Raw genomic sequence first — 14,822 nt, forward strand, 5'->3', positions numbered from 1 at the left:
AGCCCCGTGTGTCCCTGCTCCCACCCCATTCCCATTGCAGCTCCAGCCCATCTCGTGCTGACACAACTGGGTCAGCTCATGTCTGCTGGCTGCGAGGGGCAGGGAGCAGCACAGCACAGTGCAGGCAAAGAGCTGGCTGGGAGGAGGTGTTTTTGTGGCCCCTGCCCCTCACACTGGAGGAAGGCTGTGCACTGAGGCCCCCTCCCCATGCTGGTTCAGGAAAGGCAGGCAGGGGAGTGTCGCTTCCCTTCATCCCTGTAGGGAGGGAGGTGACCAGCTCCTGGGGCTGGGCTCAGAGAGGCCACAGGAAGGAAGCCGAGGGGTCACGCTGTATGTGCTCAGTGTCATATTGCTGGGCGTGTGGCTTTTCTCCCCCTCCACTGCTAAACACCAACCACAACCCCAGCTGGGAAGACAAGGACAGGAGTCACTGATGTTCATCTGGGAACACTCCAATGGCCTGGGCAGCAACAGCCCAAGCTACTGAATCTGAAGCTCTTTTGGCTGCTCGGTGACACCCATCTATCAAACCCAGCAAGGGGTCAGTCTCCTCCCTGACTGCTGTGCCTCTCTGGTGGGCAGGGCCTGGCTGCTGGGGACTGATATGGATCATGAACCAGGAATGTGGTCTCACAGCTGCAGCCAGCAGCGCTGCACGGAGGAGGAACTGCGACGGCATCCCATGGTGCTGTCCTTGGCTGGCCACTGCAAAGTGCTGCAGGTACCAGAGCAGAACCCCCAGGCACCACCTGGGCATACAGCGGGGCTCGTGGGGCCTGCCTGGCTTGTGCTGGGGCTGGAGGTGCAGACAGATGTGGGCAGGGAAGCTGCAGGGTCAGCACAAGCCCCTCCATGCTCTGAAGCCTGTGCTGGAGCTGCAGCTCTCTCTGTGCTCAGCCAGCTCCGTGCAGCCAACACCAAGGCACCGACAAACACGGTGCAAAGTGCACGAGCGAGGCACAAACACCCATCCTGTGCTTGTCTAAACAACCTTTGCTACCTGAATCAATACCTTCCTGTAAATTATCAACCTGCCTGGAAACAGGGTAGCTGTGATCCACAGCAAAGCAAAGTAACTCCACTGGGAGTAAGGCTGTCTCTGCTAACAAGGGCAGCTGCAAGCTGCTCTGGGGAGGGTCTCTGGTGCTGCCTGTCCCCTGTCAGTCACCATCAGTCACCTGCTGCAGGAGAGCATAGGGCCGGCTGCTCCCCCATGGGGCTGCCCTACAAAGGTGGCCCAATTAAGAGGCCACTACACATTTCCATTTATAAAGCACATCAGCAAGAAAAACAGCAAAAGGGATAGCTGCCTCTGCTCCTTACTCCAGCCCCTCCTGTCAAATCCAGGACAGGCCCTCAGGACTTGATACAGCCAGGCTATAAAAATCCAAATTCTACACCTAAGGAAATGCAAATCACTGGATGGGGGCTGGGGGTACAAGGGTGGAAAATGAGAGGTGAGGGAGGACAGAGCCATGGGGCAGCACATGTTCCTTCTGTCTCAGGAATTCTAGGCCTAGACTGTGGTTGTATGATAACTGGTACTGGGTCAGAAAGATGCCACAGTCCCACTGCTCCACTGGTTGCTGTGTTCTGGCTCAGCATGTGTGCCTGCATGGACCATCTCTGTAAGTGCACAGGGTACGTGGCATCAAGCAAACATCTCCAGGAATGGGCTGTAGCTTTCCTTGTTAAGCAGACATTTACAATCACACAGCAGGACACGTGGGGAGCAGAGGTTTCTAACAGCACCAGGGATTAAAGGCAGCGCCCTGCTCTCGCCTGCCTGGGATGAAGGGTTAACAACAGCTCATTACAATTTTTATAGAGATGTGTAAATGATTGCCCACTGAAGGGTGAGCACAGTTGACATTATTAAAGGAGAGGAGGCAGCTGCAGAAGGGACAACAGGCTCCTGTGAAATGACCTGAGGCCAGCAGCAGCTGTGTCTGTGCGACCTGCCCCCCAGGCAGGGTACTGCACCCATCACACCGAGGTGGCCTGTAAGCAGAAATGCAGTGGGCTGTTCCTCCATCAGTGCTCCTCCCTCCTCCCTTTACCTTGAAGGTGGAGTAATTCCCAGTGAGCAGATACTCTGTTGATCCCCTCACACTATATGCCTGACTAGTATAAATATATTTGTAAGGAGTGTCTAAAGTTATCCTGGCATTATGTTCCTCATTTGTTTAATGACAAAAATCACTTGCCAAGAGCTCAGCAGATTTTCTAGCCTGGGATATGACAGGCAGCAAAACCCAAAGCTGTCCAAGATTAAAGATGCTCTTAAAATTGCTGCTCTGCTTTGCTCGTCTTTTCCATGTGCTGATCCCTTCTTTAGCCTTCAAGGACAATCATGTGAGTGTCTTTGGAAAGGTTTGCCAGGCATGAAGAGCAAGCTGTCCTGCTTGGCTGGGGTGGGACAGGAAACAAGCACTGGCCAAGAACAGTCAATGTACTGGGTTTGGGCACATAAGAGATGACACAAAACACTGCTCTGCCACACCTGTATGTAGTGTAAATCATTCACCTCCTTGGACTTCAGGGATCTCAGAGCAACAGCTGCCCCACTCCAGCACTCCTACTGAATTGCTCTACTTTTTCAAGGGCATGTGACCAGAAACAGGTCAGGGAAGATTTGATAGAGAAGGTGTGCTGTGGAAGGGTGCAAGACCAAACTGAAAATATCTATTTGATAGTTTGACAATTATAAAATATCTGTTTAAAATCGAAAAACCAATCTGTTGGAATGCAGAGGCTTTAAGTTTTTCCTGCAGAGTAAAAGAATAGCTTATAATAAAACCTACATTTTACGAGCTGTCCACTAAGCTGGTTATGTTTTCCCAGAGCTTAGCAAAGCACTTGTAGTGGAAATGCTGCTTCTGATCTCATTATCACTCCCTGCAGTGCATGTTATTAACTTTCTGTTTTATTTACAGCATCGCCATTTACTTTTATGATACTTCCATTAACTTCATTGGAGTGAACATTGCTTGACGCACACAACCAACGCCCAGTGCTGCCATAATCAGTGCACCTTGCCAGCTGTTCTGGGTTTACACAAATCCTTGTGCTGGAGGAAGGAGGGCAGATGCAGCTGAAATGTGTCCTCTGAAGAATAGAACAAAACCCTCCCAAACTGAAAAAAACCCAGAACAAATGCAATTGTGTTTCCTAACAGGGATGCTGCATTAGACCAGTTCATGCTCTGCAGCACAAACAGAAGAGATGATAAATCCAGATATTAGCTGGACTTAGAGAACTCACAAGAGTTCTCTAGTAGCAGAGCGTGATAGGTGTTTGCAGACTTACCTGTCTCCCTGTGATGCTTACAGCAGCTACTGGCTTTATGTATCCCTAGAACAAATCCTTAAGAAATCCCACGGGTTTTTGAACTCTGTAGCCAGCAATGGGCTTCCTACATGTAAAAGAAGTGGTGGGAAATTCTGGACTACTATTAGGTAAAGTCCCTCTTACCCATCTTTCCCTCGGTTATGGATTGCCAGCTCCTCCACAATCCCCTCCTCCTCTTTGAAGTTCTCCCAGTCCAGTTTAGATTTCTCCAGTGTGCTCATCTTCTGCTTTTTGGCACCGATCTTCCCCAGGAGGCTACTCATACCACTTGGCCTCTTCACCCTGACAGAGATTAAGGAGCAAATGTTGGTTAAATGCAGGGAGATGGCAATTAAAAACAGAGCTGAGAAACATCACATGTGAGAGTGGTGGCCTCGATGGTGGCGAGCCACTACCACCAAACAGATGGCCACCAACTCCAGGCAGCCTGCAGGCGGCAAGGTCACGCTTCCTGCAGATCCTGCTCTGCCGTTCCCCTGGAAGCAGCAGAGTTCATTACACACATATCTCAAGTGCTTGGTTTTTGTGAAAGGGCTTTTTCATTTATCTTCTTAAGAGAACAGAGAGCTTTCAGGCCAAAAGAGATCATTAAATCATCTAGTTTGACCCCTTGTATACACCAGGCCAAGCCTTCCACTGATCACCTCTGTGCTAAGTCTGGTTCTTTGTCTTCAGTTAAAGTGTTGTTTTCTGGAAGGCATCCAGCTTCAGTGCGTCACCAGTGCTGACAACACATCCAGGAATTAACCATTTCATTGGTATTAATGCTTGACTTTCTCTAGTTTCATGGTTTGGTTGCTGTCCCTTATTCTAAATCCAAAACACTTAGGTCTCCAGGCAAGTCTCATTAGTGACGTACTTGTACACCACTAATGAACTTACATCTGAATTATTTTTATGCAAACAGATAAGAGTTCCTTATGCCTCCCACTGAAATGCATTTAGCCCCAGTCCATACATCACTTCTAAGGTTTTGTCCCCCTGCTTATGTTTCAATGCTCTTTGAAGATGGGAGCACAGAACTGTCTGTAACCCCCACCCTTTTCCTGCTTTGTTTCTGTCCAAGCATCACCTAAATCCTGTTAGCTGCATACTGAGTCCCAGTGCACGTGCACTGTGATCCTATACCATCTCCTGGGTCCCTGTTTGGCAGGAAGATCACTTTGGTCTTTCATCCCTTGTTCTCAGAGGAGTGAAATCCCACCCGCATGGTGGGGCCCCCGAATCTCCCCTTTATGCTGGGAAATGCACACACAGGGGCTCGGGTCAGCCAAGCTGCCCTCTAAGGAAGACAATTCTCAGGGATAGGAACCCATAAAACAAACTTGTATTAACCCTTCTTAAACCCCCCCCAGGAATGGGGGGCAAACAGCATCCCATTGAACTCGTGTTTACACACATTCCAGAGATAACTTCAGGTCTGCAGGGCCTTTGCCTCTGCAAGAAGCCAGAGAGGAAATTACTCTCGTTCCTGAGAGATGAAGGAATTTGGGAAGGGGGGCCCAAGGAAGGCAGCCAGGTGAGCATGGCAAATTGCTCTCTATCAGTGCTCTCTGAGCACACTCCTGCCCAGGGGTAGCTGTTCTTGGGAACGTATCCAACGTTGTCCTTATCGGATCATTAGCATGGTTTATGCTTCCGTAATTTGCAAGCCTCTAAAGGAAAATAATTCTGCAGTTTATATGGAATTAAATCAAAGAAAATGACAACTCTGTAAGACTCAGCCAGAAGACTCTCAATGAAAGAATGGCTGGCTAGAGTCACTTGGGGTTGCAGCTTCCTGACATAGATATATTTGGGATTAAGGACATCTTGGCAGGCTCTCTAGCAACTGGACAAGGCTGCCTGCCCCTCCTCAATACCAGCCAGAGGAGCAGAAATGTCCTAGGACCTGGCCCTCTTATTTCCTTCAGTCCCTGCCCATGGCTGGAGCACAGGCCAACAGCCAGCAGTTGTTCACTCAGTGGGGACGCAGAATAAGCTGGATGCTCCTTGATTCGCCTTTATCCCTGAACATCTCATCAAGATGTCTACAGCCCTTCACACCACGGTCACAGAGTAAAACCTTGATCCTTGCTCAGCTTCCAATTCTCCCTTATTTTTCAATGCATGATGGCTCCAGGTATCCTTATCTGCAGGTAGCAGGGGAGTGGTGTAAGGGGGCAAAATGGGCAAAGATGTTCTCAGCACAAGATAAAATTGGAGAGACTTGGTTCCCATATCTGGCTATCCAAGACTACACAAGCCTTGCTCAACCAGCAAACCCAGATGCATGTTCAAGATGTGAGGGAGTCAGAGGAAAGGAGATATGAAAAAGAATAAGGATGAATCAAATAAAATCTTGACCATGCATCCTCCATGGCATTCCCTGCTATGCAGCTGCCTGGAAAGCAGAACCTGGTGGTTGTGCACAGTTCCTTACACTGCACTGGGAGGCCTTAAAGATGCCCTGAAACAGATCTAGGGAAGTGCTATGGCTGATCCAGATGGCAAAGCTCCTCTGCCTCAAGCCTGGCAGGCAGAAGGTGTTTAAATTAAGGTATTCAGTAACACATTTCTCTGAATACACTTAACTTTCCAGACACATTTGGGCTTAAGATTTTCCTACCTTTGAAGTAGGAAAAGCAAGGATATAGAAATGGAGGGTGTTGTCCCTTGTCCCTAGATTTCTCCTAAATATTCTTTTGGGGCAAAAAACCTCAATGACTCAAGAGCCATCTCACCTATCCAAGGACACCCACAGCTCATCTGCATCCACTGACCTTTCTGTGGGTGGATGTCCACAGTCACTGTCAGTTGAAATACAGACAGGGCTGACTACAAAGGACATAGCGCACACCTGGAAAATCCCAACTGAAAATTCTGGGATCTTTCCTGGGTGTGAGAGAAATCTCTGCCCTGCAGAGTGACAAGCAGACTCAGAGGCAGGCTCACACATGCCAAGACTGATCCTTTCTGGCTGAACCTTGGGCTGTTGGCTGCTGGTGGGAAGAGCTGAGCTGGGACAGGGGCCAATCGGCCAAGCTGGGCTGCTGAACATGTCTCTGCATGAAACACAGACTGAGACCTGCTGACAGACCACTGCTGCCCCCAAACCACAGTGGAGGATGAATGGGAGGGAACCAAAGGCAAGATGGTTCATGGCCAGAGGTGGAAAAGAGGTGGTGATGGCTTCAGGGAGCAGGAGCTGCAAATTAGATGAGGGCTGCTTATATCTGGATGTACACATCCATCTGTCATGGTGCTCAAGGCCTCTCTCAAGGCCATGGATCTCAGGAATATTGCTTAAAACATGCAATTCACCCCTTGTTTGAAGCTACAGAGTCTGGACTATGATATGGACCTCCATTAAAGGCATCCATATAATCCACAAATGAAGAGTTCCTTCCAGGCAATGGAATCTGACAAAAAAGGAAAGGCTATATTGCATCCTTGTGTTGATGATGACTCCAGAAATATTATTAATATCCAATGTCAGCCCCATGCTTAAAACTGGCTCTGGGCTGCATAACCTGGTTCTGCTCCTGTCCAGACAATTCTGTGCTGCTGTAGCAGGACCAAGCCTGGGCCAGGCAATGGGGCCAGGCACAGGCTGAAGGACATGTTTGAGTCTGCTGCTGAGTCTTCATTCCATGCTGAGCCTTTTATCACCCTGAATAAATCCAGCAAACCTGGGGGTGGGAATTCCTACGCTTGTGCCAAAATGAAGTAAATGAGAAACATTAAAGTCCAATTAAAAACTTGCTTGGCCTTAAACGCCTCATCTGTTTAAAAAGCAAGTAAAGGGGCCTGATTAATTGCATTCAGTGCCAACAAGAGGAATTATTACCCTTTTTGTACTCATTAAGGGTATCTGCTATGGCATCTTTAATCACTAAGGCATTTAAAAGAGAGAAAGTAATTTGCTAAGACATAATGGATCCCAGGGATGAGGATCAGGACAATCGCCTATTTAGGACACAAAGACATGCTCTAAATTTTCCCAATTAAAAAGCACAGCCAAAGTCTGTCCCTGAACCAGAAAAAAAAATTAAAAATGCTGGGCAGCTCTGCCTTGGTGGGGGAATTCCCCTGCACCATTCAGTGTGGTCAGGACAAGGACTATGCCTGAGCATCATCTGGCATGGTCATACACAGGGACAAGCAGCAAGCCATGGGCTCTACTGCTGTCCCACCACAGGTGAACACGCTCTGTCCTTAAAAATGACACTTCCCCCTTATCTTGGAGCAAGCCTGCACCAAGGAGCCTGACCAGGAGCTTGGAAAATTGCTGCTATAGCAGTGATAAAGTCTCACTGCCACATGTAATCCCTGATATCAGGGGAAGGTCAGCAGTGTCTGGGAAATGCATGCCTGTTTAAAAGAAGTGGACTTCATCACAGGCTTTAGAAAATAATCTTCCAGCAATTGAGAACGTGATTACAAAAGTCTCATAGTGCATCTCACCAGCCAAAGCAAGATGAGTTCCTATCCTACCCACCCAGAGATGGGTGCTCTGCAGGTCTCCTGACACCAATCCCACATGCACTGAGGTTTCAGTGCTTCATCAGCCTTTCACTTATGTAAGTCTTCCCCAATTACTAAATTTCCTTGTTCAGCCTATGACTTGATATCTTCTTCCTAGTAGCTAAGAACAGATCACTCCCTCAATTTTTGCAGCAGCCTTTTATGTCTTTGAAAGCTTTTCATATTGCCCCCCCCCCTCCAGCTTGCTCTTTCCTAGACTAAACAACCCCAGGTCCTTTCAAGCTTTTCTCATTCCTCATGGTTTCCAGCCCTCTGACCACTCACTGCTCTCCACGGACTCTCAGCTATTGGCCCTCTCCTCAAAACGCAGCATCCAAAACAGGAATAGCAGGAGTGAGGGATTTACCAGCACTGGGAGCAGGGGGATGCTTCAGATGCCTTGGGCAGCACGCAGCTCCTTGCACAGCCCTGTGACGTGTGCCTTCCTCACAACCATGTGGCAGCAGTGACTCATGTTGAACCTGTGACTCAGTGCTGCCAAGCCACCTTCTTCCTCCATCCATGCAGAACATTCCTGCTAACCAGAGGCAGAGCTCTGTGCTGCTCTTCCTGTCTGCCCTCACGTTTCCCTTGACACAGTGGATCTCAGATGCCTTTGCAAATCAGCCTCTCCTACCCACAACAGCCATGCTGCAGCTGTTGAAGAGGAACGCTGGGGAAAGCACCTCCTGTCTTTGTGAAATACCTATGGAGACTATTTAACAACTGAACCAGCACCAGCTGGCCTAAGAAGATCAAGGTAACTGGCCAGAAGAAGGCAGGGACAGCCAGAGTCAGACTGCAGGAGCTCACAGATGATGTCCAACACCAATGAACAAATTGAGTCCAAAGGACAATCACTCAAATGTTGGCCAAGGATCCAGCAGTGTCGCCAGCTTCAGCCTGACCTCCACCCTTGGGGATCACAAACCCTCTGCTGCTCTGGTTCTGCTGGCTCCACAGACTATGGACCCTCTGCTGCTTCTCCTTCTGCCTTGTAGTATCCACCTTGCTGTGGACAACAACTTCTGTAGCAGGAAGGGCCTACTCCTGCCATGCATCAATACTTTTTAAGGGCTCAATTTGTAAGATGAAAATACTGAACATGAAACAAAGTATTACTGATTTTTAGTTAACACTTCAATGCTTCCTCACCCCTCTTCTTGTTATGCCACATTTTGGGGAAATAGTGTAAGCAAACAAAAGAGGATAGACACTGATGTATCCAGATCATAAATGAGTTGCTTATTTTCCCCCACTAATGAAAACAAGCTCCCTGAGCCCCAATCAAACACTGGCAAATTACCTGCTCTGCCAGTGAGGGTCTTGTGACAAAGCAGCTGCTGCAAGACTTGAACCAAGAAGAGTATTTTTTTTTAGATTATGCTGGTTCCACCTAGGCATCCCACACACCTTGCAGCTATGGGGTAGAGGAAATAAGGCAAAAGAGTGGAGCAACTTCTCTGGCCTGATGGCAGGGTTTTGCACCTCCCAGAGCAGAGATAATTTAGTGCTGGATACTCCATCACATTCCAGCATCCATCCAAAACATCTGGTGACTCTCCATGAAGCACTGCAGAGCAATCTTTTCTTCTGCAGAAATAAGTGTAGACTCACAGAGATTACATAATTTCATCAGTAGGAAATCTTGCAAGGCCAGGAAAGCCCCAATGCCTTCTCCCCTAGCCCTTGCAAGCAGATCATCAGAGATCACCTTTACCAATTACCATTTTAAAAGGCAGGTTGCACCTACAACCTATAAAAATTCACTTTCAAGGAAAGTTCAGAACTTAGATGGATAGTTTTTGTTGTTTGCTAGACGAGACTTCTGCAAGGGCAAGTGTATTTATGATGTCTGGCAGAAGAGGACAAGCAGGATGCATCCATTCCTAGATCTCCAGCACTGCTGAATGGCTTCAAGCAGAACTCAGTTCAAACACAAACTACAACACAAATCACTTCCCTGCTGGTTCCCTGCAGTGCTGAGCAGCATGTCAGATCCCACTATGAGGACAGGGTGCTGGCAAGTAGATGTCACCAAGTACAGAAGGATGGCATCTCAGGCCCCAAAGCCCTTAAAGCACCATTGTGACCACCCAGCTCTGGCTCCCCTGCTGTCCCTTTCCTGACCCCTCTCCTCCCCTTCTCACAGGAACTTGTGATATTTACTTGCAGCACAGCAGTGGCAGCTCTGTTCCTGTCACCCCAAGTGTTTTGATGGCAGAGATTCAGGTGAGAAACTTGCCCACTCAGCAAAGAGAGGATTTTGGACATTGTAATATATCTTCCTTCCACGATCTGCTGTAAAGCTGAATAGTTTCCTTAACTGCAGGAAATGGTTCTCATGCAAACTAACCACAGCTGGGCAACTGATGCAGCCAGTAAATACTTTCATTTTAATAATGTGGAAGATTCCTGCCCAGAGCACCATGGCTCACCCGCCCTGCTGTCCTTCCTTCTGCGTGCAAGGGTGTGACAGACACTGCACCAGAGGGATGCATGCAGAGATGGTGCCCATGTGCCAGCTTCTGCTGCTCACCCCCAGACCATCTTCCTCAGCAGAGGAGTGAAAAAGCTGGCAGGGAACAGGAGGGGTATGTGTCAGGAAGGCAAGTGCAGTGCCATCAGCTCCTTAAGGTCAGGATGGTTTGGCTGGATGGTGCAGAATGACAGTGCCTGGTGTTGCCAGCTTGCAGAAACCTTCCCCAGAATGATATAACAGGTTCTTCAGAACCTAAAACTGACCAAGCTCTTCTGACCCTTCACCCCACATAACCAGCCAAGGGCAAAAAGTCTTCCAGGAAAAATCCAATTGTATTTCTACATTCTCCCCATGCCCCTACTTGGCAATGATTCCCAAACAGGCTCTCAGGTGGATGCAGAGAGCAACCTGACTTGTTCTCAGCTCTGCCTGTCACAACAGGTATTTAAAAAAACAAAGAAGAAAGCCTCCTTAACGCCAAATAATCAAACACTGAAATCCCAGGAGGAAAAAAACCAAACAAGCACCAAGGAAATGAAGATAAAAGCAGGGTGGATGGTGCTGGTGGGTTGGCAATGATCCTGTTAGGAGGGCACTGCCCAAGGCAGGCTGGCAGGGAGAGGACTGATGGATTCCCAGCACCCAGCCAGGGTGGCACAGCCCAAGGAGCTCACTGCCAACCCAGTGGTGCCTGCCCATATGCTCCACTTGCTAAGCTGGTAGCATTTACACCCTAAAGCACATGCAAACTCAGCCAAAGAACCTGCCTGAAGTGCTTAGGAGCAGTGGGGATTTTTGAGGCAGGGTTATATCTTTGGAGAGAGGGCTGTCAAACTTCCTGCACTCTGAAGAGCAACATGCATGAAACCACTGTGGAAAGCAGCCATGGCTGTGACAAAACCCATTCCATGGTGCTACAGGGCACAGCAGAGCAGGAAGCTGTGTCCAAAGGCAGCAAGAGATGCAAATGAGTTGGGAAAATGGGAATTACCCTGCCTGTGATCCTGCCAGCAGACCAAGGCAAACTGCTGCACAAAGGGCTTTGCTGACCAGGTGAAAATGCTCTGACCACACACCTGCAAGAGGAGCATGGTCTGACTGTAGCAGGACCAGCCTCAAGTACTTATAAGGAACAAGGAAATGGGAGTTTACACTTGAGTTGATAATGTGAGTTAACTTCTCTCAGGCTTTTGTTCAGGCTTGCCAACCCAGGCTAACCCTAAGTTGCTTTGTCATCACTGCTTTTGCAATCTCAAGAGCTAAGCTGAGCCCCAGGTTCTTTCTGATTTCTAATGTCACCCCACACTCCCTGAGGCCTCAGAGAGTCTCATGGTGGAAACTCCTACCTGAACACTGATGTTCACAGCTTCTTTCTACTCTGGAAAGAGCAGAAAGTAGGAAGTCCTTGACACTGGCTCCATTGAGCAAAGGAGGCAATCCCTGAGAAGGATCACAACTAAAGCACACTAATGTTCAAACAGCAATATGACAGACAGACAGAAGAGGAGGTGTAACCTCTCCAGAAGGGAGAGTGATAGCTCTCCTTCCCACAGCCAGGTTCTATGTTGAAAAGTTTAAGATGGGGATAAAAGACACTATCAGGCAAGGACAGTCAGACCACTCCATCCCAGCAGCCCAGCAATCGAAGCCTGCCTGAGATGATGCATTTTCCATCAGTGTGGAGAGGCAAGGGCAGATATGACAGAATAAAAGCCCATGTGATGCTGCCCTGGTGAGGGCTGCTGCAGGCAGCAGCACAGCTTGCCATGGGCACAAGTTGATTTTGGATGTATTTGTGTCTAAATATAGCCAGTGGGGGAACAAAGATTTGTCACAGGGGAAAAAAACACGTCACTCCCAATTCCCAGCAACAGCAGCAAGCATTGCCTGACCAAGGGCAGTGCTCCAGTATTCCAGGTTTATTGCTGGATTTGTTATTAATCCAGCACAGTGATTTAGGTCTGACTTTAGAAGTTGTGCAATGTTGCCCTGGCAGAGTGCACCTCACCTTGAGGAAGGAAATAAGTGTCATGGAACCAGCTTTTGAATAGCAAAACTGACATGGCAGATTGCAGAGCACCATGTCATGGGCTGCCAGCAGAGATATCAGTCAGTAATTTCTTTTCTAGTGCACTGTCCAAAATACAGAAATACTTCATTAAGTCATGGACTGTACTGGATAGGCCTTTCCAAAGTGCAAAGCTGGAAAAAGAGATCTAAGAGCTTCCTTGCTCCAAAACAGGACAGCACCTTATTCTCCAGTCTACTTCCCAAACTGGGGGATAACCCAGGTGTAAATACACATAATACTGCACACATGGATACAGTTATTACAGTAATAAAACCATTGTTCATCTCCATGTACAGTAAGAGGCAAACTTGCTGAGCAGGGGAGAGATGGGATGTTCTAGCTCAGGAATGTCAGAGATCAGCAGTGATATCAAGGGTGCACAGCTCTGCCAGAGCTGGCCTTTCCTCAGGCAGGTACCATTCTGTGGCATCTAAGTCTGCACCCACTTCTCTGGGGTGCCTGTAGTCTCATTTCACAGGCTCTGGAGGATGTGCTCAGTGAAAAGAACATCATTTCTTGGGGAGCTGACTGGCTCAGGCAGAGCCCCTGACCCGCAGGTTCCCTTATCAGCAGGAAGGGCTCATTAGGGATTGGACCAGGGTTTCCTGCTCAGGACCAAACCCTTTGTAAAGGACTGCTGCCATGGAGAACCCACTTCCTAACAGCCAGAGGAAGAAAAATATTTCCCCTGGGCCTTTGAGACAAAGTTGCTATGGGGTGGATATCAACAAAGTAAAGTTGCGCTGGTGGAGCTGGGCAGCCCTCAGCCACGCACAGGCTGTTACTGCAGGATAAAGGTATCCAGCAGCATCCTCACCCCAGAGCCAGGGACAATTCAGAGCAGCATAAGGCCCCCTCTGTACCAGTGTAACTGCAGCTGCCCTCCGGGCTGTGCTGGCAGAACTATTTTAGCAAAAACAAAATCTCGCACCCTCCTAATCAGTATCACATTGTGCAGAGCCCAGGGCTCGCTCTGGCTCCCCTCCAGCCTGGAGCACACACAGAGGCTGTTTCACCAGCAGACTCTCCTAATGCACTTGCAGCAGGCCAGCCAATTATATTATAATATCTGTGCACAGAGTTCAACGGGAGCTTAATTGGAAGAGCTGTAGCATTCAAATGACTTCTGATACTATGAAGACATTAAGGACTCCAGGCCAGCACTAACCAGCCTTGTCTGATGGGTAAGGACCTGTAACTTGGGCTTGGTCTACAGCCAAAGCTACGCCCCTGTTACACACAGTGCTGCAGCTGCAGCCAAATGCTGATGGAGCTGCCCCTTCCCAGCTGGAAGCTGCAGTCACTCCTCATGTGAGCTCTCCTCCACCCAGGGCATCCACACAATACAAACCAGACCTGCTCTTGCCACTGAAAGACTGCATACATGCACCAGAACTCTCCAAACTGTTCCCACATGGACTAAATTGAATTTGCAAAGCACTGCTTGTCTTAATTAATTTTATTGAAAAAGTCTCACGCATGTTCTTCATATATATTTTACATTCCTCTTAAGTTCTTCAAACATTTAGGGATAATAAATGTGTTAGTTTCAGATGGACTTTGCTGCATCAGCACAGAACAACCAGTGCACCTACCCCACTCCAAGGTGGTGGGCTACATTTCATTTTGTATCTTAGTGCTGCCACTGAGAGTGGCCAGAAATGTCTCTTATAAAGCTCTAAGTCCACACTGTGTGGGAAGCATGCAGGGGTGGGGGATGAAGGTGTCCTGCTTCTACCATTCTCACTTCTGACCCAATGAAATCAGCAGAAATACACACATATTCAAGTTGCCAGTGAGCTTACACTCCTGTGTGGTTGTGAGGTATCTCACACCCCAACAGCAGGTAAGAGCAAAAAATAAAAGTGAGAGGGCAGGATGCATTTGGTACTCAGGTCCAACAGGTGGATGACTTGAAAGCTGTCAGAAGCTACTGCAGGTGATATCTGTGGCACACAGCACACTTGCTGGGCTCCAACTTGGGTCACACACTGAAGCATTTTAGAGTAACACCCTGCATTATGCCCATATTTAGCCATGGAAATAAGTGTGACCTGACGTTCAAACACTTGCAGCTCTCACTGACTTCATTGGGTTCAGTTGAGCCGTTTCAAATAAAAGAATAACGACCACAACTCTGGGCTGGGATCAAGCACAGGCCATTTTTATCTTAAAAGGCATTTGTTTGAGAACATTCAGAGCTGCTAGAACCAACAGCACTGAAGTTATTTCACCATGCAACCTTAAATATGTTAACAGCTTTGTCTGCAAAATGACATGGATTAATTGGTGACCAATCCTTAAAAAAAGAACAGTTAGAAAAAAAACTGCTGGCAAACAGAGAAGAAGTTCTACCTCTCTTCAGAGGCTCACTCCTTCCTCCTTTGTCTAACAGCAGATCTTTTGTTCAAG

The 14,822-nt window shown here is 48.2% G+C and overlaps 1 protein-coding gene across 1 annotated transcript in view; it reads right to left on the reverse strand.

Annotated features, from left to right (window-relative positions):
* Nucleotides 1-14,822, reverse strand: part of CFDP1 (craniofacial development protein 1) — a 61,535-nt gene that overhangs the window by 2,036 nt on the left and 44,677 nt on the right. The window contains exon 6 of the mRNA XM_079316453.1: nucleotides 3,475-3,633. Coding sequence (XP_079172579.1) covers nucleotides 3,475-3,633 — 159 coding nt within the window. The remainder of the gene's footprint in view (nucleotides 1-3,474; nucleotides 3,634-14,822) is intronic.

Source organism: Erithacus rubecula, assembly GCF_903797595.1.
Source record: "Erithacus rubecula genome assembly, chromosome: 12".
In the NCBI taxonomy this organism is placed as follows: domain Eukaryota; kingdom Metazoa; phylum Chordata; class Aves; order Passeriformes; family Muscicapidae; genus Erithacus; species Erithacus rubecula.